The following is a 27,098-nucleotide window of genomic DNA, read 5'->3' on the forward strand; positions in this document are numbered from 1 at the left end:
TTAAATAGCAGAAAATAATATTATTACAAATCAGATTAGTGTGGACAAGTCTGGCCCTGAAAAGTTACAAACTGATTAGATTTGAGTTGGGCTTGAAATATTATGTAAATAAGGCTGCTAATTGTTGTCATATATCCTTGCTGTAACTTAATGCAGGAGAGTAGACAACAAGAAAATTTGGCGTAGGCTATGCTGAATGAGATAAATTACCTTATCTGATTAAGCTGGCAAAGTTTAAGACAAGTTAACAATAGAAAAGAAAAGATTTTTTTTAGCCCTACTGGAAAAAGGCATTTTAATGCTTACGCATGATTTAGTTGACTGGAACTCACTGCTTAATTCAGACGGTAATTTCAAACTAAATTTAAACTTTTTGCAGCTGTAAAAGTCGCCTCTGTATCTTCTAAGGCAAAGAAAAGACAGGGGTTATGACTCACGTGGTTTCTTGGCCACAAATGCTAATTTTCAGGATATTGCAGAGGCAGGCTGGCAGGGAGGGGCGGAGGTCGGCGGAAGAGCTCCGGCTTTTGCTTGAGCCCGCAGAGCGTCCGGTGACAGTGTCTCCTCGTCAGAGCAGCATGCGGTTTGGATATTTTATCTGTGTGTGCATCTCCTCATGGGGTACGTCGTCTCTTTTCTTTTCTTTTTTTCTTTTCTTTTCTTTTTTTTTTTTTTTTTTTTTTTTTTTTGTCTTTTTATTGTTTTTTTCTGTACTTTCTTTCCCTAGTCTTTTCGGCCTTGTATCTTTTTTCTTTCATCTTTCTTTATTTTTGTGTCTGTCTTTCTTTTTGTCTATATTTGTCTTTTCTTTCTTTCTTTCTCTTATTTTACAACATATCCATGTCCTCTCAGGAGTGATTGTGGGCAGTCTGAGGACTCTACCTCATGTGATGGAGTACGAATCAGTGATACCTCAGAAAGTAAAGGATGCATTTCAGAGGACTCACTCTGCACAGCAGGTAAATTCAGTTTCTACTGTGTTATTTGAACTATTTCACGTTCATATTGTATCTCACAACCAGGCCCTAGAGTCTTAACTTTTTTTTTTTTTTTTTTTTTTTTTTTTTTTTACTGTGTGTGTGTGTGTGTGTGTGTGTGTGTGTAGACCTACCCTGATGTAGTCGAGTACTGTCTAACAATAGCAGGGCAGAATTGCACTTTACACCTGGAAAAGAACAGGTGAGATCATTTTAACGCCTCTAAAATTATACATTTTTTTTAATGTGCAGGTTACACACACTTATTTACTTGGTCAGTTACTGACAGATGAAAATGTTTCCATTCCAGAAATCTTGTGGGGAAAAACTTCTCAGTGACACACTATACTGAGCATGGCACACAAGTGACCACCACTCCAGATGAGGTACTTTTCTGTTTACCACAATCAGAAATACTATATTGATATAACTGGGTAATTTATTGAGTAAATTAACATGATCTTTTAATTCATAGTCAGGCTGAGGATATATTAAAATTCTGCATAATAGCATGCCATATATTTGCCATATTATTTGAGTGAATTCTTTTTTTTTTCTTTTTGAATTTAGAACATAACTCTGCACAGGAAAAATGTAAAACGTAAAAGTAAAATTTACGCTTTCTTACACATTATAAATAGGCCAAACACTCTTTATTAAATCAATAACAAACCCAAAATATTTATCTACTCTAATGTCACTGCACTTGTTTTTATTTTTATTTTTACACTTGAAAGCATCATCTCATGATTCAAAGTGTACAAAAAACGAATTAAGTACAAATCCCTGGCACAGCATGTCCCATCCCATCAGCCCACCCCGTTTCATCAGTCTGCCACATTTGTCTTGATGTGCTGGTGGCTTTGTCAGAAGCTGTATGCTTGTATGATCCCATCCTCTGCCTAACTTCACAGTCACGGCTCTAAGCTGTTCAATAGGGCAACTACAAGTTATGTAAATGCATTTATTTTTTTCCTTCTGCGAAGTCTGACATCTATGAAGAAGTATTTCAGTATTTTCAAAACAGAAGAGGACTGCTGTCATAAGTTTTCCTCCAAGTTAGTGAGAGTTCTTCAGGCCTGTCGAGCAAATTAGAGACTAAGACGCAGTAATGACACATTTTACAAGTAGTAATTTGTACTAATTGGTGCAGATCTCTGCCAACTTCATCATCTCCATCCACCAACCTCAGGATAGGGACTTTTTCCTATGTTCTCAGTGCCCGTGTTTCATTTCTCTGTCTGGTAAAACAGATCCTAAATGCCATAAAAGGTGATCATTTGCTAACTTCCTCTTTATGAGAAGTGGCATCTCAAACCACATACATGTCAGAGGTGTTCATCAACCAAAACTGGAAATTTAATGGTACACTGTACATGGCATCACCACCTACACATGAGCAGCTGTCAGTCAAACTGCTGACCCTGTTACTTACATCTTCACATCTAATTAGACAAAAAGTTAGTGTATTGAGCCTGAGATATTCTACAGTTCAGGAAAGAATAAAATATGAGGTGAAATCTCTTCATTGACTGCCTGACAATGATGTTTGCCTGTTCAGGGTCACTGCTATTACCATGGCCACGTCGTGGAAGTGGAGGACTCCTCTGCGAGCATGGATCTGTGCTCAGGAATGAAGTGAGTAATACCGAATGCACCTTATTCATCTTAGATTACTAAGCACCACAAGATTATAAGCTTTCTAAGATGACTGCCACGTTAAATTGAATCCATGAAGGGCTGGTGGAGCAGTTATGTCTCCCTCTCTGAGTCACCGGCAAAGACAGAGCCTCACAGAAAGATCCACCAGTGTTTCCAATGTAAAGATTCACAAGATAAACAGAGGGTCTGTTTGTGAACATCCATTACGCCCCACATTAAAGCCATTAACTCTCAGTCTGTACTGCATGTAGCACAGACTCTTAAGACCCAATCAAATCTTTATGCTACAAAGTCCAGGCTTCTCTGTTAGGTCATGTAAAAGAGGTTTCTGTTACTGTCAGTAGTTGTAGAAATAAGACAGAATGAGAAGCAAAATTGATGCATACCATGATCAAAGCTGGGTAATATCTCTGCCCTCTTTGATGTATTCCTGTTTTGCCCTCCAGTGGGTTTGTGCGGCTCCAGGACCAAGTCTACCTTATCGAACCTCTAGCTGGTGCTGAGGCAGGACAACAGGCTGCAAGTCAGAGCCATGAGGCCGACGAAGAGGGTCTTCACGCGGTTTACAACTACAAACACCTGAGGAGGAAGAGGAGCTCCTGTTCCCAAGGAAACACAACCACCTTCTACGATCACGGGTCCCGTCCCTCTGGACTGTTCCAGCTCAGCAGCCTGGTAAAGACACTCAACATCAAAGTGAAGCAACAGAAAGCTGATATGGGTTGTTGAATTCCAGTATTACTATTGTCGTACTGAAGCTGATATCCAACAGTTTTTACTGTATATACTTTACTGACCTTTAAGATAAAAGGAATCACATCCACAACCTTGACATTGTTATTGAGAGGCCAGTGTTGGCTCAATGCTGTACTTTAAAATTAAATTATCAGTCCAATACACTCAATGTCTAACATGTCTCTTTATTATTCAGAAAAGCAGGGCCCAGAACAAAGCCCGTACTGGAAAACCCAGGATAGTGGAGATGGTTCTGGTGGTTGACAACACAGAGGTATGTTTGCCTGATTCTCCTGACTCAGTCTGACTGCAGGTTGTATTTTCACAAATTTAACCTCATCCTTTCTTTCCAGTACAAGAAGTTTGGCAGCAAAAAGGCGATAGAGGCCCGTGCTCTTCAAGTTGTAAACCATGTGGATAAGGTACCTACAGCTTTCTCTGTAGTCTAGTAGCTTCAGTGGCACAAGTTTCTTTTTCCGCTGAGAACGGGATATTTTAAATAAAATAGAAATTAACTGATCTTGGACAGTTTGCTCTAGATCTGCAAACAAGATGAACAAACCTCTCCCAAAGCCAGGAACAGCACAGTGAAGAGATTTTGAATCACTACCTGTCCCACAACAAAATAAGTTGCTTTAAATATTTTTATTTGCAGTAGGAAAGCTTTAGGTTTTGGCATCTCAAGAATACATATAATTAGAAACTGTTTCTTCTGATAACATTCAGGATAACAACCCCGGTGTGCTGGTGTCTATCCCTCTGAGAGCTTCACTCATGTTCACAGATATTGATCAAACTGTCCAACACATTAAAAATAGGATATTAATTTTGCTTCAGGGTTTCCACTTTGCAGAGTCTGTGTGCCAGTGATGCTCTGTGCTGCTGCATTTCAGCTGTATCGCCCCGTGGGTCTTCGTGTGATGCTGGTGGGTCTGGAGATCTGGACATACAGAGATCAGATCGAGGTGAGCTCTGATCCTGAGGTCACCCTCATGCGTTTCCTCGACTGGCGTCAGCAGAGCTTGCTGCGGAGGACCAAACATGACAATGCACAGCTCATCACGTAAGACACAGCTCTTTCCACCTGGCAACTCAATGATCAAAAGGCGTATTAAGCTGTTTTTTTTTTTTTTTTTTTTGTGATATGTAAATGTCTTTTTCCTTTGATTCATGCAGAGCTGTGGATTTCAATGGCTTAACTGTTGGTTTGGCAAACACCAAGGCCATGTGCACCTCCAACTCTGGAGCTGTCAATGAGGTTAGCAAGTTTTTTTTCTTGTGCAACAATTGATAATTTCATAGATCTTTTAAGAAGAAAATGGGGTTATAAAATGTTTAATTCACACATATTCTATTTGACTTTCATCCACTGAACCCCTTTTGTTCCCAGGACCAAAACCCCAACCCAGTAGGAGTGGCCTCTACCATTGCCCATGAGCTGGGTCACAACCTGGGATTGTCCCACGATAACGCACAATGTATTTGTGGCTCGTCAACCTGTATCATGGCTGAGAGTATTGGGTAAGCTCAGCTGATTGACTGATTGATTTGCCCACTTTATTGTCATTTCAGCTTGTGCAAATCTACATACATACATAAACTGTACATAATTTGATAAAATGTTATTTCTCTGGGGCCAAGGTACAACAATAGCAATGGTTTCCTGAAATAAATAGAGCTAAAAAGAATAAGTAAAGTAAGAAAAGTGCTAAAATACACAGGCATACATACAATGGATACTACAATAGATAATATTAGGGCAAAATTGCTTTAAAGTAGGGTCCATTTGTGGTTCCAGAACAGAAGCACAGAAATAAAATACCCACAATATCACATGTACAATTTCTTACTTACACCAAAACTATGCCAATTTGACAGGCTGCTATGTTAAAACCCAATAAAGTTAAGCCAATAATTTCTCTTTCCTTCTCTTTTTCTGGCTAGGTTCGTGTACCCAGAGATGTTCAGCAGCTGCAGTCAGCAGCAGCTCAGCGCCTTCCTGGAAGAAGTAAATCCTGCTTGTCTGTTAGATACTCCGTCTACTGATCGTATCTATGGAGGACCAGTGTGTGGGAATGCCTTCCTGGAGCCTGGAGAGGAATGTGACTGTGGCACTGTTGAGGTATGCACACACACACACACACACACACACACACAGAGAGAGAGGTGCAGAGAAACACACTTCAAATGTTGTGACCCTCTCACTCTCTCTATCTCAGGAGTGCAAGAATCCCTGCTGTAATGCCACTACCTGCAAACTCAAAGCAGGAGCCCAGTGTGCACAGGGAGAATGCTGTCACAACTGCCAGGTCAGTAACACACACACACACACACGCACACACACACACACTCTCTCTCTCTCTCTAATCGTACAATGTCTGGGTGTGTGTTTTAAGCAGGATATTAGTGGAGCAAGCTCACTGACATCACTGAGGAGGAGCAAACTTTTCTCACAGTTACAATCTTTTCTGAGCATCTCCTCTTCCTGGGATACTCACACGTCATTATCAGTAACAGCTTCAGGCACAGTTACCAACCACCATTTAAAATTAGATAATTCATCTATTGACACATCCGCTCTTCAGTGTCTTTCTCAGTGTCTTTCATCCTTGAACAAGACACTGAAGAGCGGATGTCTGAATATTTACCGTGACGTGTGAGAGAGGAGGGAATTTCTGTATTATGATTGATAGCATCACATCACTCATCATTATGCTGTCGCAGTTGAATTCAGTGAAACTACTGCCCTTTTTAGTGCAAATAATTTCTGCCAATATGTGAAGTATCGATTCCCTTTAACATCATCCCCTCTCTCTAGCTGAGAAAGGCTATGTCTTTTGTTAGTACGCATTTCCATCTGTGTTCCTCTCTGTTCTGCAGCTGAGACCAACAGGCACCATGTGCCGACAAAGAGCAGGGGACTGTGACCTGGCAGAATACTGCACTGGTTTCTCTGCCTCCTGTCCAGCTGACGCCTTCACCCAAAACGGCCTGCCCTGCAACCGTGGGAAAGGATACTGCTACAATGGACAGTGTCCTTCGCATGAACAACACTGCAAGAGACTTTGGGGACCAGGTAGGACGGCAGGATCAGTTGAAAATCACTTTGATTTACTGTTGAACCATAACTTTGATTTTTGTCCATGAAGCATCCTAACATTTCTGCCATCTTTTGTTTTCTGTTGTTCTCTGATGCAGATGCTAATGTTGCTGCAGATGCTTGTTTCTATAAGGGCAGGAACTGCAGAAAGACCCTGTTTGGCCAGAGATGTTCAGACCAGTATGCGATCATTCCCAAATCCCAATACTCCTCAATCATAGCCCGTAGACACAGTGTGGTATTTTGTCTTATTGGGATCATTTCCCTTTGGTGTTTGGTTGCAGGGATCTGACATGTGGGAAGCTCTTCTGCACAGGAGGCTGGGAGTTCCCAGTCACATCCAGGAAGTCCATCATCACACTAACAAATGGAGAGACATGCAATGAGGCAACTATGGACCCTAAAGACCATTACCCTGCAGATCTGCCAATGGTACCTACTGGTACCAGATGTGGCAACAAAATGGTGAGGAACCTGCTCATAAATATTGTAGACAATATTCAGGAGGAAAACATGCTTCCTACTCTGCAAAAAAATTTCAAGTAATTTAATCTCATGTTCAGTGCTTCCTTCAAACAATTGAGAAAATCTCCTTGTGGAATTTGATATTCCCATTTGTCTCCAAAACGATTTCACTTGTTTCAGGATTTTTATAAATATGTTGGATAAAAGCAGAATAAGGCTTTTCAGCCCTCTAATATACAGAAAATGACTCTAAATCCAAGAGAATTCTGGAAACAGTTTTTTTTTTTTTTTAATCTTTGGAAACAAGTGAGATTATCTCATCCCCCTGACAAACTTTTTTCACTTGTTTCAAGAAGAACAAGATTTTAGCACTGAAAATTAGACCTTTTGCAGTGTAAGTAGCATGAATACAGGAGATTTATGAACTGTGTCTCAGTTCCTTCACAGTGTCTTTGTCTGTGTCTCAGGTATGTTATGATAATCGGTGTCAAGACATCAAAAACATCAAGGTGTACGGAACAGATGACTGCTCTGCCAAGTGCAACAACCATGGGGTGAGGCAGATGTTAAACCTTCTATATCAATGGTTCTCAATCTTTTTGGGCTTGTGACCTCTTAAAACAATTAAGAGTTAATTATTTGCATTAATTATCAGGGAGGTGTCACAGTTTAAAACTACTCAGTACTTCACAATAAAACATAAAAAAGAGTAGCATATGAAAATATAATCATGAAAATGTTGCATGTTATTCTTTTTCTTTCACTTATGTCTTTTTGGGACCCCAAAAAATGATCTCACAGCCCCCAGTTTGAGAACCACTGCTCAAGTGCTATAGCAGATGAATGGCAACATATCTGACTGTGACTTGCAGGTCTGTAACCATGAGAGGAACTGTCACTGCAACCCAGGCTGGGCCCCACCCTTCTGTGATGTGAAGTTCTCAGAGCTGCCTGAAGGTACTGTACAGTCTCGCCTGTGTGAGTGTGTGCTTATGAAAGTGTGTGTGCACATGTATATTCTCATGTAAGCATTCCTTTTTGCTCTGATGGTCACATTTTTCAGCCTCTGTTTCACGTTTTTTCTATGCATGATTTCTCGATGCGTATGCTTACAGGATGACTGTTTGTATCTGTTCCTCACTGCTGCATGTTGTTCACCAAGACATAAACAAGTTCTCGTGGCCTCAAACAATTGTGCTCTGTGCTGAGGATCAGAAATAAAATTGATTTAATGGAATGTCCCTCTTAGCCTGTAAAAATACTATAATAGTATTACAGTGAATTCTGTTTTTTGTCCGGCTGGCGTATGCTGTGGTTTGTTCATCCTTGAGCAATAAAGGATATTGACACAGTCTGTGTGTGTGTGTGTGTGTGCGTGTGTGCGTGCAGGAACAGATGTGGTTGTCACTGCTGTGTCAGTGGCGATAGGCGTACTTCTGATCCTAATCCTGGTTATTGCAAGTTTGACGTGCTGCGTGAGAAAAAGACGTCCAGCAAAAAGGTACACAAAAATCATCGCTCTCTTTCCTCCCTGTGTGATCTTGTGCACACATTGTAAAGTAACATAAAAAGCCTCTGATAGTTTCAGACAAAGCTTTTCTCCTGTCCATCTTTGATTTGAGCCTCTGTGTGTGTGTGTGTGTGTGTGTGTGTGTGTGTGTGTTTGTGTGTTTATTTTCAGACCCCTCCATTCCACCTCAGGACAGTCCAACCCACTGTTTCAGTCAGGCAATTCACGGGGCAGCCCTCACATCAAGCCCACACACATCAGCCAGCCAACATTTGTGGAGTCGTCAGCTACTCAAGCCTGTACAGCCCTGTTCTCTGCCACTAACCAGACCCGTGTGGGAGCCATAGTCCCCTGCAGAGCGGCTCCACAGGTGAGAGTCCCTTTTGATTTAACGTCAGTCTCACCAGTCTACCTGGCATCATGGAAGTGTAATGATTAGACTCACACTGTATGTGTTAAAGCAGCTTTTCTACCTTTTCTGCACACAGTTTAAATCTTATATGTCATCATTATGGTTTTATGTTTTGAATAGCAGGGTCACATAGTGTGTAGATAGACCGTCTTTTAACCAGTAGGCCCAGGTTCAAGTGCTAGAGACCGCAAGCATCTGCCTTGCTGAAGCGTCAACAGAATCTGCTCTTAACTAACCTGCCAAATACAGAATTAGAAATACCAAGAAAAGAAGCTGTTCATCAGTTCATGTTAACTAATCCCGAGTCTTTATCCTTCACTAGCCACCCAAGAAGGTGCCAGCTGTCCCTCAGCCATCAAAGACCGAACAGGTAACCTGAGGGCTGCTATTTTGTCATCACCTTGATTAAATGTGGCATCACAAACCTCTATGCGCATGTCTCTTTGGCTGCAGACATGGCTGCAGCCATCTATCTGGACTTGGCTATTCAACTAGCAAGATGCACGATGCTTTCTATTCTCCCCTGCACCGAAAGGACTGAGCCCCAATTTCGTTGCATTATTATACGTATATGATTGTGCAATGACAATAAAAATCTATCTATCTATCTATCTATCTAACTCCTTACATGTGTCTGAATTAGTTCATATTTTGTGTAAATGTTTTCCTGCAGGCTGTCAGGCCTCCTATGCCACCACCTGTTGTCCCATGCAAGCCGGTCTTTTTTGAGGTAAGGACGCATACAGCTGATTTAGAATGAACTTTCAGAACTAACTTTTGATTTTTGGTAGAGGTGTTATGCTAAAACTTTGATCCTCGTAATCATTATTTATGGTTTGTTTGTTTGTTTGTTTGTTTGTTTGTTTGTTTTGTTTTGTTGATAGGCCAAGCCACTACCTCCATCCAAACCTCTGCCACCCCTTGGAGCTAAGCCAGTAAGAGAAATTATCATATGACTCTCCTTGTGCTGCGCTGTGTGTGTGATGCAAACACACACATGCATTCACAACGCACACACACATACACATCCCCCACACTCACAGACTCATACACAGATTGCGTGTTTGTTTGTTTTTTTTACAATGCCACATGATTAAGATGTGATCAAATGTTTTCTCAGATTATGAAATCAAAGCCTCCTGTGCCTCCAGCAAAGCCCTGTGGAACGCCCCCTGTACTGAAACAGCTGGTATGTCTTCAGCTTCCAGAGTCAGACTTTTCTTAATACTCAAACATAGACACAGCGGTTTGTTCCAAAAATTCTTATTATCTAAAAATATATTTCCAATGGCCTGAAACCGATGTGGGATTCATTTATGCCCCTAACTAAATTGCTGAGGGCAGAGACTTGCAGCTGGCATTCAGACATTCTTAATGTTATTCCAGGCACTCAGATATATATAAAGGTCTCTGTGGTTTAGAATGAGTAAGGACTGGCTCAGTGTTTAAGAATTAGTCAGCAAGCATATAACTCTTTACTAGCCGTCACTGAATAGCTCGCAGTTGTACATACTAGTATTAATATATTGTATTAATATATAGTGTGACTGGTGTTAGATGTAGTGTATATGAGGGAATTTCAAAAAGGAGAATTGGAATTGTACTGTGATGGTGACTCATTCATGGCGTGTATGTGTGTGTGTGTGTGTGCGTGTGTGTGGTTAGGCTGTAGAAAAAGCTGCCCTGATGCCCCCCAGGAAGCCCAGATGACGGAAGGAACAATCCAACCTGGTGTTACACTGAGATCCACCTACTCAGGAAACTGTTTTAGTTCCACTAAGTGTGGATCGATTTCGAGAGCCTCTGGGTCTTGATGATCCTCTCAGGAGATGCTGATGTGGAAAGCAGAACCACTGAAGGGACAGTAACGATAGTGACTCTTTTTTATCAATTGTGGTCTCTCTGAGAAGGGCCGCTGTCTGCATCTTGTTTATGTATCTTGATGGAAACCTGAGTTTGCGACGGAGCAGATTCAGCTTTTAAGTGCTAGGTAAATGACAAATGGCTATGCTGCCAGGATGTTAAGTATATGTTTTGTCATTCAAGGGAAAATTCTCCTCTTGCCTTTGTCATGGGATGTGAAAAAAACTTACTAAGCAGTTTGCACTGACCACTTATGCTGTGACTGTTACTAACTGTTACCATTTCCTTTTATTTCCCAGCATCATTTTGGTACTGATTTCTAAGAATAGATTTATTAAGGGAATTGTTTTTCAATCTGGCACTAACATTGGGCACTTTACAGTGATTAGCATATTGCGCACAACTTCTGTATTTGCCTTGAACTTTTTCAAGTGACTTATGCGTGACTTCGATGAGTGTTGACATGATGATTGATTGTAATTCTTTAAGGGATTTTATACAGCATACTCTATGCAGTGGACCTGAGTCCATATCACGCGATCAGGCTGTCCTATACCTATACTTATAATTGAGGACTTTTTTCCCCCTCATTGATTGCCTTGATTATTCATGAAAGTTTTTCATCAGTTGCTATTTATTTATGTTCTCTTTTTTTGTTTGTAAAATGGAGCAAATAAATGAATTAAAAAATAAAGTAAAATAAAAAAGAATGATCACAATGACAAAGTCCTCAGAGTGGTGTTCTTGGGTAAAAGTCCTCTAAAATAAGGGGTCCACTGTCTATTTTGCAGCAGTTTTGGGAGTCCTTCACATGCCAAAGTTTGGGAAACAGCGTCTAGACTTATGTGTTGTCCACAGAACTTGATTGTATAGAAATGCCACCTCCTAGTGTTTCATGGCAATGCCCTTGTGTACATCTAGCATGTGTTCCATAGACTTTTGATAACGTTGTCATATGCAGTAAATTAACATTTTTCATGGATGCACAAAATAACAAAAAAATGTAGGGTCTCGCGCACGAGTTTAACAGGAATTGCCGTTCTATCCATCCAAATTCTATCGCGCTGCCATTGGTGCTTACTGGTCGCATAGCAACGCGTTAAACAACCTGCTGCAGAGCGGGGCTAGCAGCTAACTCGCTGGAAAAACAGTTTGGACCTGTTCAAGTATCCGATGAATGTTTTTCAATAATGGATCAAGTGTTGAACGAAGAGCAGCTGCAGGATTTGTACGCATGGATTGACAAAATACCTCTGTCCCGGCCGAAAAGACACATCACAAGAGACTTCAGCGACGGAGGTAGCTAACGATAGATAGCTTGTGGCTTGGTTAGCAACCCAGAGGGAAGTGATGGAGGACAGGCAGCAGTTGTATGAGCCTCATAATAATCACCAACCTTGTCATAATGCCAAGTATTACCAACTACATAGATTAAATATATATATATATATATATATATATATATATATATATATATATATATATACCATTTAAACAGCTCAAAATGTATCATAAACTGTGAGTTATTTTTTTGTTTCTGAACATACTGTCTGTCCTGAACCCTCTCTCTCTAGTGATGGCTGCAGAGGTTGTAAAACATTTCTTCCCCAAACTGGTTGAGTTACACAACTACAGCCCTGCGAGCTCCACACAGCAAAAGATCAGTAACTGGAGCACTCTCAACAGGCAAGACATCTGTCATTTGTCAAACTTCATGCGTGGTTTTGTAACTATAGGGAATATGGCTGCATCCATGGACTGAGATTGGAGGATGAATGTAGAGGGGGGTGGAGAAGTATTTGCTTTGCTCTTGACCCAGTGAGGATCCTGCCCACAGCTTAAATTCAAATCATCTGGCCTTATTAATCAATCCCCGCCCCAACACACGTGCACGCACACGCACACACACACACACACACACACACACACACACACACACACACACACACCAAAAAAATCCAGTTGCAATTACAGCACCGTTGTCCATACATCATATAAATATTCAAATAATGGTCAATTTTAGCCTGTAACACACATTGGAATTGGTCTGGAATGGATCTCAGACTCAATATTACAATATCCCCTCACATCATGCTTCCAGCAAAATTCCCTTGAATTTTGCTGGAAGCATGATGTGAGGCATATAGGGAATAAAGGCTAAACTTAAATTACTGGCTTAGCTCTCTGAGCAGTACGGGCCCCTGCGACGGGCCGTGAGAACCAATTCTAACACGCCCACTCATTCTCTCCTTCCCCACTGATATGGATCCCAGCCAGGCATAGATTTATGGTTTTAGTCCTCACCATAAATAATTTAACCCTCAGGGTGTTTACCATCACCATTATCAATCAGTTCAGCTACAGTTGCCTGCTCTATCCTAACATGTTTTGTCAGTTGCAAACAGCTCTGCTTTTGTTTGGGCAGGAAGGTGTTTTCCAAGCTGAATTTTCACGTGGCTGAGGAGACAGTGAAGAGGATTGTCCTGAGCACCCCGGGAGTGATAGAGCCTGTGCTGTGTGCCCTCAGGGACAAGATAGACAAGAAGCTGGAGCGCACTGTGGACAATATGCTGGTATGTGTGTGTGTGTGTGTGTGCTGTTTTTTGTCTGTTTGTCATAGTTAATTACAGAATATTAAGCCCTCTCACTCAGGCTTACTCTATGTTCTCAATCAGAGCATTGGTAATGACAGAAACCACTAACAAAACAAATTCTCCCTTATCCTCTCAGGACTTGGAGTATTATGACACCAAGAACCAGGAGATACCGCATACAGGTACAGCAAAGTACCATTTATACTATTATTTCTCTCACTTTGTTTCTAAGCTACTTTTTTTTATCACTTTACCATCAATCACAACCTATGATCTGGCATCATAGGAAGTTGGTCCACTGGCTAATTTTTATAGTGTCATATGCAGTTGTGAAACATTCACCAGATATTACATAGTCATGATTAAATCGATCAAATATGGGAATCAGTCAGAATTACTTAAAATGGAAATGTTGATTTAGCAGTAAAATGGTGACTGTGATGTGACGACACTCACTGTGCTGTTCATATCTTTGCTGCTCGTGCCATTTGAACACAACAGCTGACACATGTTGAATCAAGAAGTAACAACAAGCAACAAGCATGGAAGCAGGAGTAATTTTAGACTTGATAGCGCTGCAGCTACTAGTCAGCTGACGCATCAGCTGACACATATAAAATCAGGATATTCCAGAGGCAGTGACGTGGCTGGTTTTGTGTCAGAGTGGATTTTTTCTTTCTTTTTTCTTTTTCTTTTTTTTTTTTTGCAACAATTTAAAATGTCAATAAGGAGTTTGGCTGTTGGCCCAGTGATTCTGCCTCTGAAGTGAAGTTTTTGAATTTCTATCCTCTGTTTCTCACATTTGTAGCGGTTGTGTCCCACGAATACGGTGTGATTCTCTCAGTTAACACTGATGAGCCCCAGAGAGTGACCACACAGACATAAACACAGACCCACACACAAACACACACATACATTTAAAGCCATCAGAGTAGACAGATTAGACAATGTCAGGACCTTTTTTCAGGGAGGGAACCGACAACATGTCTCCCTTCCGTTTCCCACACCTCATCTGTTCAGCTCCTCCCTCTTCTTCCATCTTCGCCCCATCCACTATCAGCCACACAGCTCAAGTCCTCATATCAACTCCCAACATCACCAGATGGCCTTTATCTCTGGCCTGACCTCAGCAGTGCTTGACTTCAAGGCCTCCTGATTTCCCTTTGTCTCCATTTTCTAATCTTACTTCTCCATTTCTCCCTTGCTCCCTCTGCTTGTGCTGGCTGTTTATTGTCAGTCTGATTCCTTCTCCCATGAGCCTCTGTTGTCTTCATAAAGTCTAATAGGACAAATGCCCACAGGTTCCCAGCCTTAGCTTCAATTTAAGACAGCACATTTTTTCACATATGAAGTTATGGACTACTCATGGAGAATTCTGCCCACTTCATAGCTGCATAAAATGCATAGTTTGCTTCTGTCCTCTTTAGAAGCCCATCAGATTGAGGCCCAACTTCAGACGCGACCAAAAGCAGGAGGAGGAACAAAAACAGACAAAAAGAATACAACAAAAAACAGGTATCACTAAAATGTTCCTCTAAATCCCGACTCCAAGGAGCCATAGATCCAGTAATCATGTCTCCTGTATCTTTATTATACAGCAAACCCCAGCCTACATTGTATTTTACCTCGGATATGGACCCTGCCGTTTATCAAATCCTGCAGGAAAAAGAGCAGGCACTAATGGCTTTACAGGAGACTGTGGAGGTACACACACACACACACACACACACACATACACACACAGATAAACACACCTTACATACGCAAAACACACATTTTAAACTCTGGGAAGGACACAGTGCTGACTGTCAGAACATCTGCAAATGAGGAAAAGAACAGTGCCATGCGGAAACCACCTGTGAAGCTCTTGCAGATGTGTGTGTGTGTGTGTGTGTGTGTGTGTGCATGTGTGAAAGAAAGACAGAGAGAGAGAGAGAGAGAGAGAGAGTTGTGTGTTTGTGAGACAGTATGTGTCACAGGCTGTGTCAGCAGCGGTAGGTGAGTCAATGAAGGCTCAGCGGATGTGACTTTTTTTTCTTTCCTTTTTTCTGGGCAAAAGTCACAGTTTCTTATCATGGCAGTGTAAAAAAAAGAAGCAGGGTGATGACATGTAAAAATGTGCAACAACCTTCTACAGAACGAGATTAAGGAACTTGCAGCAGTGAGATCATTTACTGATTGTTCAGGCTTGAATGGGTGGGGGCTTAGGTTGACAAACCTCTCGATTTTCATCAGATCCTGTTGCTGTTTTAAAAATCTGACATTGCGTGGTGTGTGTGTGTTGTTTGTGTGTGTGTATGTGTGTGTGTGACTAGATCCTGCAGATGAAGGTGAGCAGATTGGAACACCTCGTATACTTGAAGGATATGCGTATTGCTGACCTGACACGGCATCTGGAGACATACAAGGCCAAAGTGCCCTGATATAAGCATGCACACACACACACACACACACACACACACACACACACACACACACACACACACACACACACACACACACACACACACACACGCACACACACACATGCAGACAGAGAGAGAGGGAAAAATTGAGGAAGAAAGAGGGAAAAAACAAAGAGGGAGACTACTATATTACATTAACATAATTCCGGTTGCAATAAAACATAAAGGACAATTTCCATTAGAAATACTGACAATATTGCACTCTGCTAAAATAAATCACACCAGCGCAAATACAGATATCTCTGTTTTCCCCATTTTAACATTGTCTTATTTTCTGAGTGTGTTTTGTGAATGGAGACCATTCACAGTAATGACATGACGGCACACCAGGAATGAAATACATGAAGATTTCAGTGCGTAACATTTTCCAAATATGCACCCATATTCCAAGAGACCATGCACAGTCTAATTGGTAGTCAATATGTTTTTCTTTTTTGTATCATGGCAAGGGCATTGCAACAAATGTGCGCTGTACAATAGAATATATTTTTGCATCACTGCCGATATTGCAGATTATGTCTTTCTGGTTAACCTCTCTACTTTGATATCTGATGTTCAGATGAATGAGATTCCTCTGTAATTTGTTTAATTTGCCTGTTTTGTGAAACTTTGACTTGTTAAATATAATTAGTTACCTCTGTGTGGACAGTTAGTGTGTTTTATATTGTGTTTTGTGCATCTGCAGTGTTCAACTTCAGTGCCTTTACGCAGCCTGTTACCTCTAACCTCGAAGCACTCAATAAATAAAAACCATCTGACCATGTAACTTGCCTGAATATGAGGAGCCAGCAGATTAAAGAAACAAATGGACTTGAGGCTTCGAAGTTTAACCAGCTTCAGCAAACAATAATGCATGAGCTGTTCATTTTGAAAGTGATGACTTCATACTTCTTTTTGATCATAAAAATAGTTCTCAGTTTTACTTGCTAACTCCTCCTCCTGTTTACAAGTGTGAGAATAAGTCAGATAAAGAAATTAGTCATTGATGAGTTCCTTTGGAGTTTTTCTAAAGAATTATTAAAGTATTTAGCTGACGTATGACAGCCTGAATACACCGAATCATTGGTGACATAACACAGCCGGTCTTCTCTGTACAGAAATGTAGTTCACCATGACATCATGCAGAAACACATTCTCGGTTAGGTTATGATTTTATTTATTTCTTTCCTGTCCTAACACCAGTCTTCCCCTCATGCTCCTCTGATGGGTGTGGCTGTGTGGTCCCCGGTCATATATATGCCAGATTTCCCCAGATAAAACCCAGCACTGCATGTTTGTCAGTCTTTATCTCTGATCTTGTCTCTGCTGGCATAGAATAACAGGAGATAGATGACCTGCTGGCCCATATGAGGCACTTCTTTGTTGGAGTGTGAGGGTACTGATAGGCTGATTACCTTGACACCATTCAATCACTATCACCAAGCTTAAGGCAATATAGCTCTGCAGTGAAACATTTGCATTTGTCAGTATATCTAGCGGAGTGACAGTATATGTCAACCAAAGTGTGCTTTCACTCAGGCTTTGTTCCATCTGTCTCTCTAGATAATTGATAATTTCTAGATAATTACAAAATATTGTGCAAACCCTGTACTATAACACTGTGTTATGCTGTAAAATACATTGTTTTGGTGATTCTGCTTTAAGTACTACATTTTTACATACCACTGGGTAAAACAAAAGCTACTGTAGCAGACATTAAGACTGATTACCAGGCCATGTGATGATGGTGGCTTACAGTAGTCTTCACTGGGTCTCATTTGTTATATCAGTCAGCACTAAAATGGCTTTAAGAGGCACTCTACTGTTGCCAGCAAGTAGAATAAAACTTAAACCCTACAATAGGTGCACAAGGCGTTTTACCTAGTTAATTGGTACTGTATGACAACAGACTAAACAAAAACAGAATTATACAAAATACATTTACATGAACCAAAAGACATCCAACATAAAACTAGATGGACTGCATGAACTTGCTTGAGGAGGGGAGACAGTAATCACTGAAAAATGCCTTTGTCTGAAGAGGGAGGAGGAACGCTATTGGCTCTCCTCAGGGGCTCCTCAGTGCTAGAAGGAGTCTGGTCCCAAGAAACAGTGAAAGTAATGCTATTTAGTGTGGGTATTGTGCACCCAGCCACACACACACACACACACACACACACACGCACACACATAAACACACAGAGGATTGGAATGTAAGGATAAACTCTGAAACAGAGCTGCTATTGATGAATGTTGTGACTTCTGATGAATCATTCAGTAACATACTGCTGTTTGGGGGAACTGCCGTGCACGCGCACACATACACACACACACACACACCTACCACCCCCAACACCTTCCCCTTGCTCCTCCAGATAGCTGAAGGATGGAGAGCCATGTCTTTAATTCTGCTGTGGATAGGGACAGGGACAGGGAGGGGCTGAGCACGGTGGAAATGTGGGATCATGCAGGATCAGACAGATGGGAACTGGGGGCAAAAGGAAGGAAAGAGGAGCACTGGACCATCCAGGAAGCAGCAAGCCTCACCTTGACCTCACGTCCTGAGAGGTGGGGCTTTAAACTCGCTGACACAAGTTTGCACTCCCAACAGGTTTTCTCCACCCAAGTGAGGCCACCCATCCAAATGTTCAGCAGCAGCACTGATGCTGACCAACAGACACATACAAAATGAAGAAAAAATCAATTTCCTCTTCAGTTGAGTAAACAAAACAAGGACGAGTGAAACCAAGCAGCAGTGCACATTTTTTTTTTGCCAGTTTATTTGCACTTAGAGATGCTCTGTGATCCCATTTCTCACAATTCCTGACATCAGGGCGAGCCAGAACAGGGTCAGACTAAAGGTAAACATGCTTACTCATTCTGGCAGAGGGACCTCTGCAATATTTTGCAGCACCAGTGGACAGGAGACTAGAGACTGATGAGTTGGCTGTGAAAGGATACCAGAGATCTCCATATGGGCTAAAGAGGTCATAAAAAGAGGCTGCTCCAGTCCCTACTGACTCCAGAAGCAATCACACACACACACACACACACACACATATACAGACACAAACTTTGACTGACTGCTTCCTTCTTCTGTGAACGCCTCTCTGGCCTTGCCGAGGGCAGGACTTCAGGCCCAGGAGTCAGTCCCTTGGGGTATTCATTACACACAAACACACACACTAAGAAACACAAACAGAGCTGTCTACAGAGAGTTTATAACACAATAAGTGGGCTAGAACAACAAGGACTATGTGAAAGTTTTTGCGTATATTTCCTGAGTCATCCTCACGCAGCCATGCATGTGCTGTATCCTCATGCACAGCACATGCAGAAGACAACGGCACATAACTCAACAGTGTCCTGTCCAAGACTGCCATTGTAACTTGTTCTTCAATTTATTCTCTCTTGTTGCTTCATTAAATACTGTCGTGGTTCACGTTCTCCCACCAGATCTCTGCGATCCGCTTAAAATTTTTAAGGACCCAAGTGGCTCATTGTGTAAACCAGGTAGTTCATTAATGGAGCTGTCAGTTAAACTACCAACCAGCTATCACACCGTAACCACCATGTAGAGACACCCTAGCAACCACCTCGGAAAATCTTAGCAACCATTTAATGTTGGGTTTCCTCACACTTTGGGCTGCTGCCAGCTTGCCCACACTCTCTCCAGATCTTTTTTTTCTGCTTTGACATGGTATTAGTTCTCCTCCTATTGGCACTGAAGTGTATTACATTATGTTCACACAGCTGACACACAGGGAAAAGAGAGGTATCAAAATAGGTTTTATTTTACATAAGAACATTGTCAAAACTTGATGAAAACATCTTGCATATAAATCTTTTAAAACAAGGAGACAATGTTTAAATTTCACAGATTGTACAAAATATCAACAAAAAGAATTCTTTTCATGAGCAAGTGATTCATACCCCTCTTTTGAATCTCAATTTTAAACCCAACACCAAAGCAAAAGGAAAGTGCAGTCTTAAACTGTGATTCTGAGGTCAGGTAAACATCAGGACATCTTCCCTACACTAGTAGTGTCCACTGTTAGTTGTGTCTGTCTCAGCTGGAGTCTACGGTTAAGTCATGTGTGTTAATGCAAGCTCTAAAGCAGCCTCAACTCAAATTCAGCTGGTGCATGTGCTCTTGTTAAAGCTGCTCTTAAATGAATTTTCAAGAAACTGTCAGGCTAAATAAATCACTGAAGCTTGGTGAAGAACTGAAAAGGACTTAAGGCTTAAATTCCAAATGTCTGAGGCAATTTCTATTAATCTAAAATGCACAGGAACTGCAAACAATACAACATAATAAAACTAAAACTAATTTGCATTTGCTTGTTCTCTAATCTGCTTAGCATTAACTTAACATTTCAACAGGTATTATTCACAAATGTTTTATTTTTTTCATCTAGTACTGAAACTGAGGAATTTTTAAATTGCCTGCATTGTGAAAGTTTCTTTCCTGAGAATTGACGATAAACTATGTACCATTATTTTGTTTAATAGATGTCTGGATATGCCCTAACACTAACATCAGAGTTGGCACCAACAGTCGTCTGAATCAAGTCATACAAATTTCTACACGCAGGGAGGGCCCTGATAAAATCCCTTTCATCAAAACCAGATGGATGACTGAGAAAAGATTTACTGAATGCTTGTAAATACAAATGACAACTCACTCCAGTGAAAAGATCCACTGCTACAGAACCTTATTGTTGTGCTCCCTGCACTCATTTGTCAAACTGATTGAATACATTTTAACAGAGGAAATTTGTCGTTCACCAGTGCTCGACTCCCTGGTTGGTTTCACAGTAGATACCACAGCAGGCCTTAGTGCAGTGTCTCCGTCTTTCTGTGGAGAGGCCCTTTAATCCAGAACTAATATCTAACCTACTAACAGAAAATAAAACTACACCACTACAATGCTGACACTACACACTACATATGTATGCAAACCATGGACAATGGCAGCCCTCAACCTTTAAAAACTAAGTACATGTATAATAATATCTCATTCATGCAGATTCTGGTGTGAAATTTAAGGAGTGTCACACTGCCTTTGGACAAGCTCCATCTCCTTTAAATGTCAAGCCAAAACAGAAAGTTATTTCACTGTGATAAGCACTTAGGACCTGCTTATCAGGCAGCAACTTTATTGTAGAAAACCTTCAAATAAAAATATTTTAATCAGTTTCATTTTCATTTCTGTCCAACTTCAGACGTCCAGCAATGTAAGCAGGTAGCTAAAGCCATGCACTGCTAGCAGCCAAAAGCAAGTTAAGCCTCCATGAGCACCAGTGGTGACCAATTTCACCACAGGGTTCAATTCATCTAATCTTATTGCTTAACTGACATCCATGCAATCACCCATTTGCCTTCCTTTCTTCTCACTTAACTTTCCGCTGCCATTCTGCATGAACAGGTAAAAGAATGTAACTTATGTGATTCCCTGTGTTTTAACAGAAAGTGTCATTACATTGACTCTTGTTGAGAGAGAAAAGCCAACGAGTGAATTAGTGCGAGAAGACGGCACAGAGATGACCCACCCACATCACAGACACTTACACAGACCTTCCAGATTAGAATTAGTGTCACCTGTCAGATTCCAGTTCAGCTAAATCATAGACAGTAATTCTGAAAGTCAAAACTAGTTTCATTACAGATCATCTTGCATACGACAAACAAAATGAATGCAGCCCAAAAAGCAAAAAGTTGCACTGAATGCAAGCACATGTAAAGTAGGGTGACTACTTGCTGTTGCCTTCCCAGGCAGAAGCATTTGTTATGCTTTCAATTTTTATAGTGGCATTGTTCTCATTCATAAAACTTGTCTTTCTCCAAGGAGCTGAAGGTAATAAAAAATACCTGTCCCTTTCATTGTCCTTTCTGTTGCTTACTTTCTCTTTTACTTCCCTTCATCTTCCCCACTCAATCTCAGCATTTCAGAATTAAGACTAAAGCGTGTTGTTCACCACACTAGCTGCAAAGCTATCCCAACCATCAGTGTTTCTCTCCCTCATAGATGAGGCATGCCCCAAACAGGTTCTCCTGCACTGTGCAGACAGGCAGAGCAGCAGGCCATCACTGCCCTTGTGGCTGAGCTTTAAGTAGGTCTGGGTCTAGAATCGGCAAGCTGGAGGGCTGCCCAGGCTTCTGAGGGCGGTTGCTGCCCTCCACAAACATGTTAGGGATGTCCTGGCCAAAGTAGATCTTACTGTTTGCTGCTATGGCTTGGTACTTCATCAGCTCTAGATACTCTGGGGTTAGCTTCAACTGTAAAAAGATAAGAGAGACTGTGTGTGAGCATTAGATGTAGTATGGTGCAGTGAGTGGATGTATAAAACTGTACCAAAACCATCTTTTACCCTGTTGGCTTCAGCAAACTTGGCAGCAGTGTAATACTCTGCATCAGCCTTTGCCTTCTCCCTCGCCAGGAAGGCAGCATCTGAAACAAGGAGGCAGTGTTCATGAAAAAGAGACAGACAGACACATGACAAACCAGCTAGCCAGGGGCCACCACATACAGCTACATAAGTCAGAGGCAAACCATCCATCTTAAACATTAAAAAAAAATAATAATAAAATAAAATCAACCAATGAAGCTGACCTTCTATTTCAGAAATCCTCTTCTCTGTCTCTTTCTCCATCACCTTCTGTTGAAAATGGATTTCTGCTACCTGAGCCGTCTTCTGAGCCTCTGTGAGAAACGGATAAATATGTGATTTAACAACAGCCCAGACATGGGGGTGTTGCTAGGTTTACAGGTGAATGTTAACTGATAACAATCCTGCAAAACAAACACAGCAAACTCTATTAGAGCACTTACCAATGATGGCCTTCTTCCTTTCAGTTTCTGCTTCCTTCTCCACCACCTTCTGAGTCTGAGCTGTTATTAATAGACGAGTCTTTTCTGCTTCCCTGCACACAGATATAAAGGGCTCACAAATGTTTGCCTCTCTGCCTGCTCTTACAAACAGCGGGCAGGTCACAAATGTTTGAACTGTTCCTTCTCAATGTGAATAGACACTGAGCTAGGAGGTAGAGATGCACAAACTCACATGAGTTCAAAGTTCCTCCTAATAGCCTCGGGGATCTTTGGTTTGGTAACACGGACTGCCTTAATAAAGATGTTGGAAAGGAGAACAACAAAAAGAGAGAGAAAGCAAGTTACTTTTTGCTCACAAACAGCCAATGCACTAAGGGACACAGAAATACTGATTGATAATGGAGGTGAGGAATGGTTTCCAATATAGAACTGGCCCACTGGCTTGTGATGCAGAATTTGAGTGGAAGGTCTATTACAAAAGCAATTTTTTGGAGACAATGTATTGGTAGCCTGGCACAGCCATACTCGGATTTCATTTCCATTGTTCCACCGAGATGGCAGTAACAGGCATTTACAAAAATACGTAGCAACTGATTGGATCAGACATCTGTCTATTGTTTGTTTACTCATCCAATTAGACAAACGAACCCTATAATGCAGTTTAAGAACACTGACGCTAAACAAATAGCAGCAACTGTGAGCAAGCATACTGGAAAGCATATACTTACCCTGATGCATGTTGATACACAATTCTTGATGTTTTTGTAAGGAAATTTTACATTGTTTTATGTTGTTTCAGTTTTCCAATTTAATCCACTGAATCTTGTTGCCATCATTGTTCCACAACACCTGTAATTCCTCAAAGCAAGCTGACCAGGCAAGCTTCTAATAGCTCTTCGACTGGAGCGTGGCCAGATGGTTTCTCAAGTCAAATAAAAATGAACTTGCAAGATCAGCTTTGGTCAGGCTGTGCCAGGTTAATGTACTGGATCCTGAGGGGGAATTTCTCTTTTTCCTCTCACCGCTTCACTGGGATAATGGAGCACAGGGTCAGCTACAGAACTGCTTCCCTGGAGCAAGGACAATGATGCTATCGCACATGGATGCATCTTGTTGTCACAAGGACTTGAGCCTTGGCCTTCTGGTTGAAGGATGGTCTCCCAACTTACTATGCCACTTTACTGTCCAAGATAATCATGTGCAAGTGTGTGTGTGTGTGTGTGTGTGTGTGTGTAGATACCTGTATTGTAAGTCCAGGGGCCATAGCATTGAGGTCTTTTTGTAAGGCAATCTTCAGATTCTCATCTATGATGTCTATGAGACAAAAAAAACAAAACACAAACAAAAACAAAAAACACACATACATGTAAACCGTCTGGCAAAGCACACTCTACAAACAGACCCAGCATAAGTCACTTTCCTTGTAATGGATTTAGATTACACAAATCTACCAATTTTATCCTTATGTATGCCATCTCACCAAACAACTCAATGTAGACCTCCTGGAGAGTGTGTACACTGCAGAACTGGTTGAGTTCATGGTGAATCTTGTTGAAGATTAAAGTTTTATCATAATCAGCAGTGTAGTTCTTCACTATGTCCACAACTGCAGAGAAAGAACAAAAGCAGGCATAGGGGAAGGTGCCGAGGCCAAAACAAATCATTTGACTGCTGTGAATGCTCATTTGGATTCAGGAGTAATACTGTGACAGTGTCGGAACAGACACGGCTGATGAGTCATGCAAATCAGGACTTCATTTTATACCTGCTGAAGGGACCAGCATGTTGACAACCTCTATTCTGTCGAAGTAGATCATCACGCCACCACTGTGAAGGAAAAAACAAAAAATGTTAAAAAATGCTCCTAGAAAGAGGTCAGTAGCTCTGCAGGTACAAAAACTCATGCGAAATCTCAATTTACCTTGTTCCACAAGGCACATTCTTGATCTCATCCGTTTGAAGCGTGGTCTGAAACATAAAGATTCAAAATATGATGGTAATCAAAATAATTTCTCTACTACACAGCTGCTGCGCAGGGATCTAGGACCTCATTTATAAAACTGCACTTTAACGTGATGTTAAGATCATTTTCAAATGCCTGGGCAATAAAAATATCTGAGACTGGATATCGCTTTGAATGTACAAATGTTAAAAGTTGACCTGTGTCTGTAAAATAAATCACAAATTAACAACATCTTGAATGTGTGACTGTGCCTTGCAGTTAGTCAGCTGCCAGCCTGTCAGTCCTAAAAATGAAGCCATTGCGGCTATGTTTGAATTGCAATTACTTGCAAATTGCTACAAACCATTTGTAGGATACCTCATCCTTTCTTTATGTAAATCAATTTGTAGTTGATGTAGTTGATGATTTGTAGTTGACTCTTGTATTCCTCACACATGAATCTACAAAATTTATCACATTACCAATATCTGCAATATCTGGTCTCTTAATATGAATATGTGCACAATTAAAATTCAATCATATACTATACTTATTCCATCATATACCTACCTAAATTGTTTTCTTTTAAAGATGAATTCATTTTGAAAAATGGACACCTAATTTGAGTTTAGGCCTTCCTGGCATTGCAAGGAAAAGCTTGGGATAACCAGGAGGCAACTGTGCAAATATCAAACATAAAGATGATGTAGAGCGACAACCATCTCTGCATTTGTCATATTTCTTTATGCGAGATCTGGGTAAAATCAAATACTGTCATTAAGTTTGTTCTGTAAAGGAGGCTCCTGCTCTCTTGCCTGGAGAGGTGTCAAATCTTAACGCTAAAAGGCCAAGTTTAAGGAGAGGAAGGATACCTGCACTGATCTGTAGGTGGTGATGAAAGGTAGCATGATGTGATATCCAGGACCATTGGGCGTCGTTAACAATGCTCCACCCCTGGAGGAAATACAAATTATTTAGTTCTAAACAATACACCTACTCACTACATTTACATGCCAAACCATATTTGGGATAATGTTTCATTCATAGCTCAGGTCTTATTGAGCAAGCTATGTTTACATTCCTCTTTACATACTGACCTCAAATATCCCTTTAGACATGAATAAACAAAACATTTTAATGGAAGCTTGTGTATCAAGCTTGCACCATATCCTAAAACAATAGTGAACACGACAGGTAGGTACATTACTCAGTATCCCAGAAAACATTTCCATATTTCAGCTATGATGTTTGTCATTGGCAGTTTATGAGCTAACATAACATAATGATGTGCCAGTACAAAAGTGGGATACTTGAGTAGCCTAGCCACTGAGGGAATAGGAACATGTATGTATTTAAAGCCAGTATACTGAGAATACTGAGCACCACTGACAACATAAGGATCCACAATGTTAATCTGCACAAGATATTTCAGGTGGGCATATATGCCAAGGATCTGCATGGTGATATTACCTGTAATACACAGCAAGGTGTCCCTCCTCTATCTTGTGAATTGAGGAGTGCAATAGTATGGCCATCACCCCTGCTATTGCTGCAAATACTGCCCCTGCATGCGCCATCGTCATCCTCACCAGCACCTACCTGCAGACAAGGAAGCATAAACATACTGACATTCATAACGTGCACACAGATGCTGCATATTATACACTGTTTAGCACATATAAGACTGTCTTTAATTATGCGAACATATAACTTATCTTCACCAGAGTGATTTTCAGCTAACATAATGCTGTGAAAACCTTCCACAGTTTAGATATCGTTATGCACCCGGCAAGGCAATACGTGAACACGACAGTAAATCAACCTGACAAGCAAAAAAAAAAAAAAAAAAAAAAAAACCTGTTTGATTCAATGGAGCTAATGCATGACAGTCAAAACTGTCCTACCCTAACAACTTTTCTGCTGTAGCGACTATCAGCAGTGACAAAGAGAAGTGAGTTTTACTTGTCTCTCCTCGTGACTGCAACTTGACTTCCCAAGTCACGAAAAGTGCAACGGCTAACATTAGCTAGCTACATTAGCATGCAGAATGAATTTAACATTAACAGAGCACTTTGCGGGTGATTACTTTCCCGACAACGCGTAAAGCACCACGACACCCGAACCGCATGCCTTCTTAAATATAACAGTAATTAAGCGAATCGAACAAATTCGGCTATGTATTCGATTAAATGCTGTTGGTTGTACATGCTAGCCGACGCTACAGGCTGTCCTTATTTAACATCGCTCCGTAGCTAACGAGTGGGCTCCAAGACTGTCGCCTAGTCAGTTCCTTGTAGCTCGATGCTAGCTCGTAGCAGCTAACAGCTAATTTACATAGCGACCATTAAATTTCCCAACACTGCGGGGAATTAAAATGAGCAGCAGCTTAGCTTTTGGATAAACATCTGATGTGTCATAAAATTTACCAGTGTATTGAACCGTCACCCCTTCTCTGCTTGTCATTCAATGCACAACGCTCATCCCCCTCACACCGCCGCCCACAGACTCTCTCGCTTTCTCGCTTGCTTTTACCTCTGGTACATATGCTGCATTCAGATGCTG

The 27,098-nt window shown here is 41.1% G+C and overlaps 3 protein-coding genes across 3 annotated transcripts; 2 read left to right on the forward strand and 1 right to left on the reverse strand.

The window, feature by feature from the left end:
- The first annotated feature begins 548 nt into the window (after positions 1–548).
- Positions 549–11,464, forward strand: adam8a (ADAM metallopeptidase domain 8a). The gene is made up of 25 exons (XM_030071445.1): positions 549–621; positions 853–959; positions 1,106–1,179; positions 1,288–1,363; positions 2,539–2,615; positions 3,086–3,314; positions 3,571–3,648; positions 3,728–3,796; positions 4,268–4,437; positions 4,551–4,632; positions 4,765–4,895; positions 5,319–5,496; positions 5,594–5,683; positions 6,255–6,450; positions 6,573–6,654; positions 6,759–6,939; positions 7,407–7,493; positions 7,812–7,896; positions 8,329–8,440; positions 8,621–8,819; positions 9,184–9,231; positions 9,535–9,591; positions 9,746–9,796; positions 9,982–10,050; positions 10,527–11,464. Exons 1-25 carry the CDS (start codon positions 579–581, stop codon positions 10,569–10,571), a joined length of 2,616 nt encoding a protein of 871 aa, XP_029927305.1. The 5' UTR covers positions 549–578; the 3' UTR covers positions 10,572–11,464.
- A 450-nt stretch (positions 11,465–11,914) lies between these two features.
- On the forward strand, positions 11,915–15,751 carry spef1 (sperm flagellar 1). The gene is made up of 6 exons (XM_030071102.1): positions 11,915–12,023; positions 12,299–12,410; positions 13,150–13,297; positions 13,455–13,510; positions 14,917–15,022; positions 15,634–15,751. Exons 1-6 carry the CDS (start codon positions 11,915–11,917, stop codon positions 15,739–15,741), a joined length of 639 nt encoding a protein of 212 aa, XP_029926962.1. The 3' UTR covers positions 15,742–15,751.
- A 3,782-nt stretch (positions 15,752–19,533) lies between these two features.
- erlin1 (ER lipid raft associated 1) lies at positions 19,534–27,098 on the reverse strand. Its single transcript, XM_030070277.1, has 12 exons — positions 26,963–27,098; positions 26,007–26,135; positions 25,409–25,490; positions 24,516–24,562; positions 24,360–24,421; positions 24,075–24,200; positions 23,835–23,908; positions 22,827–22,885; positions 22,595–22,686; positions 22,376–22,465; positions 22,134–22,213; positions 19,534–22,041 (listed from the first exon to the last, which is right to left on the reverse strand). The coding sequence occupies exons 2-12, from the start codon at positions 26,117–26,119 to the stop codon at positions 21,850–21,852; spliced, it is 1,017 nt and encodes a 338-aa protein (XP_029926137.1). The 5' UTR covers positions 26,120–26,135; positions 26,963–27,098; the 3' UTR covers positions 19,534–21,849.

The sequence above is a fragment of the Myripristis murdjan genome, chromosome 15 (genome assembly GCF_902150065.1).
Source record: "Myripristis murdjan chromosome 15, fMyrMur1.1, whole genome shotgun sequence".
Classification (NCBI taxonomy): Eukaryota; Metazoa; Chordata; class Actinopteri; order Holocentriformes; family Holocentridae; genus Myripristis; species Myripristis murdjan.

Excerpts from the sequence above, each read along its gene's own strand:
- erlin1 (XM_030070277.1), bottom strand. The coding sequence starts at position 26,119 with ATGACGATGGCGCATGCAGGGGCAGTATTTGCAGCAATAGCAGGGGTG. Across the intron at positions 24,563-25,408 it reads CCACCTACAGATCAGTGCAG|ACCACGCTTCAAACGGATGA; the intron begins GTATCCTTCCTC and ends TTTATGTTTCAG. Across the intron at positions 22,214-22,375 it reads GAGGATTTCTGAAATAGAAG|ATGCTGCCTTCCTGGCGAGG; the intron begins GTCAGCTTCATT and ends TCCTTGTTTCAG.
- adam8a (XM_030071445.1), top strand. The coding sequence starts at position 579 with ATGCGGTTTGGATATTTTATCTGTGTGTGCATCTCCTCATGGG. Across the intron at positions 3,649-3,727 it reads TGGTGGTTGACAACACAGAG|TACAAGAAGTTTGGCAGCAA; the intron begins GTATGTTTGCCT and ends CTTTCTTTCCAG. Across the intron at positions 7,897-8,328 it reads GTTCTCAGAGCTGCCTGAAG|GAACAGATGTGGTTGTCACT; the intron begins GTACTGTACAGT and ends GTGTGCGTGCAG.
- spef1 (XM_030071102.1), top strand. The coding sequence starts at position 11,915 with ATGGATCAAGTGTTGAACGAAGAGCAGCTGCAGGATTTGTACGCATGG. Across the intron at positions 12,024-12,298 it reads AAGAGACTTCAGCGACGGAG|TGATGGCTGCAGAGGTTGTA; the intron begins GTAGCTAACGAT and ends CTCTCTCTCTAG. Across the intron at positions 15,023-15,633 it reads CTTTACAGGAGACTGTGGAG|ATCCTGCAGATGAAGGTGAG; the intron begins GTACACACACAC and ends GTGTGTGACTAG.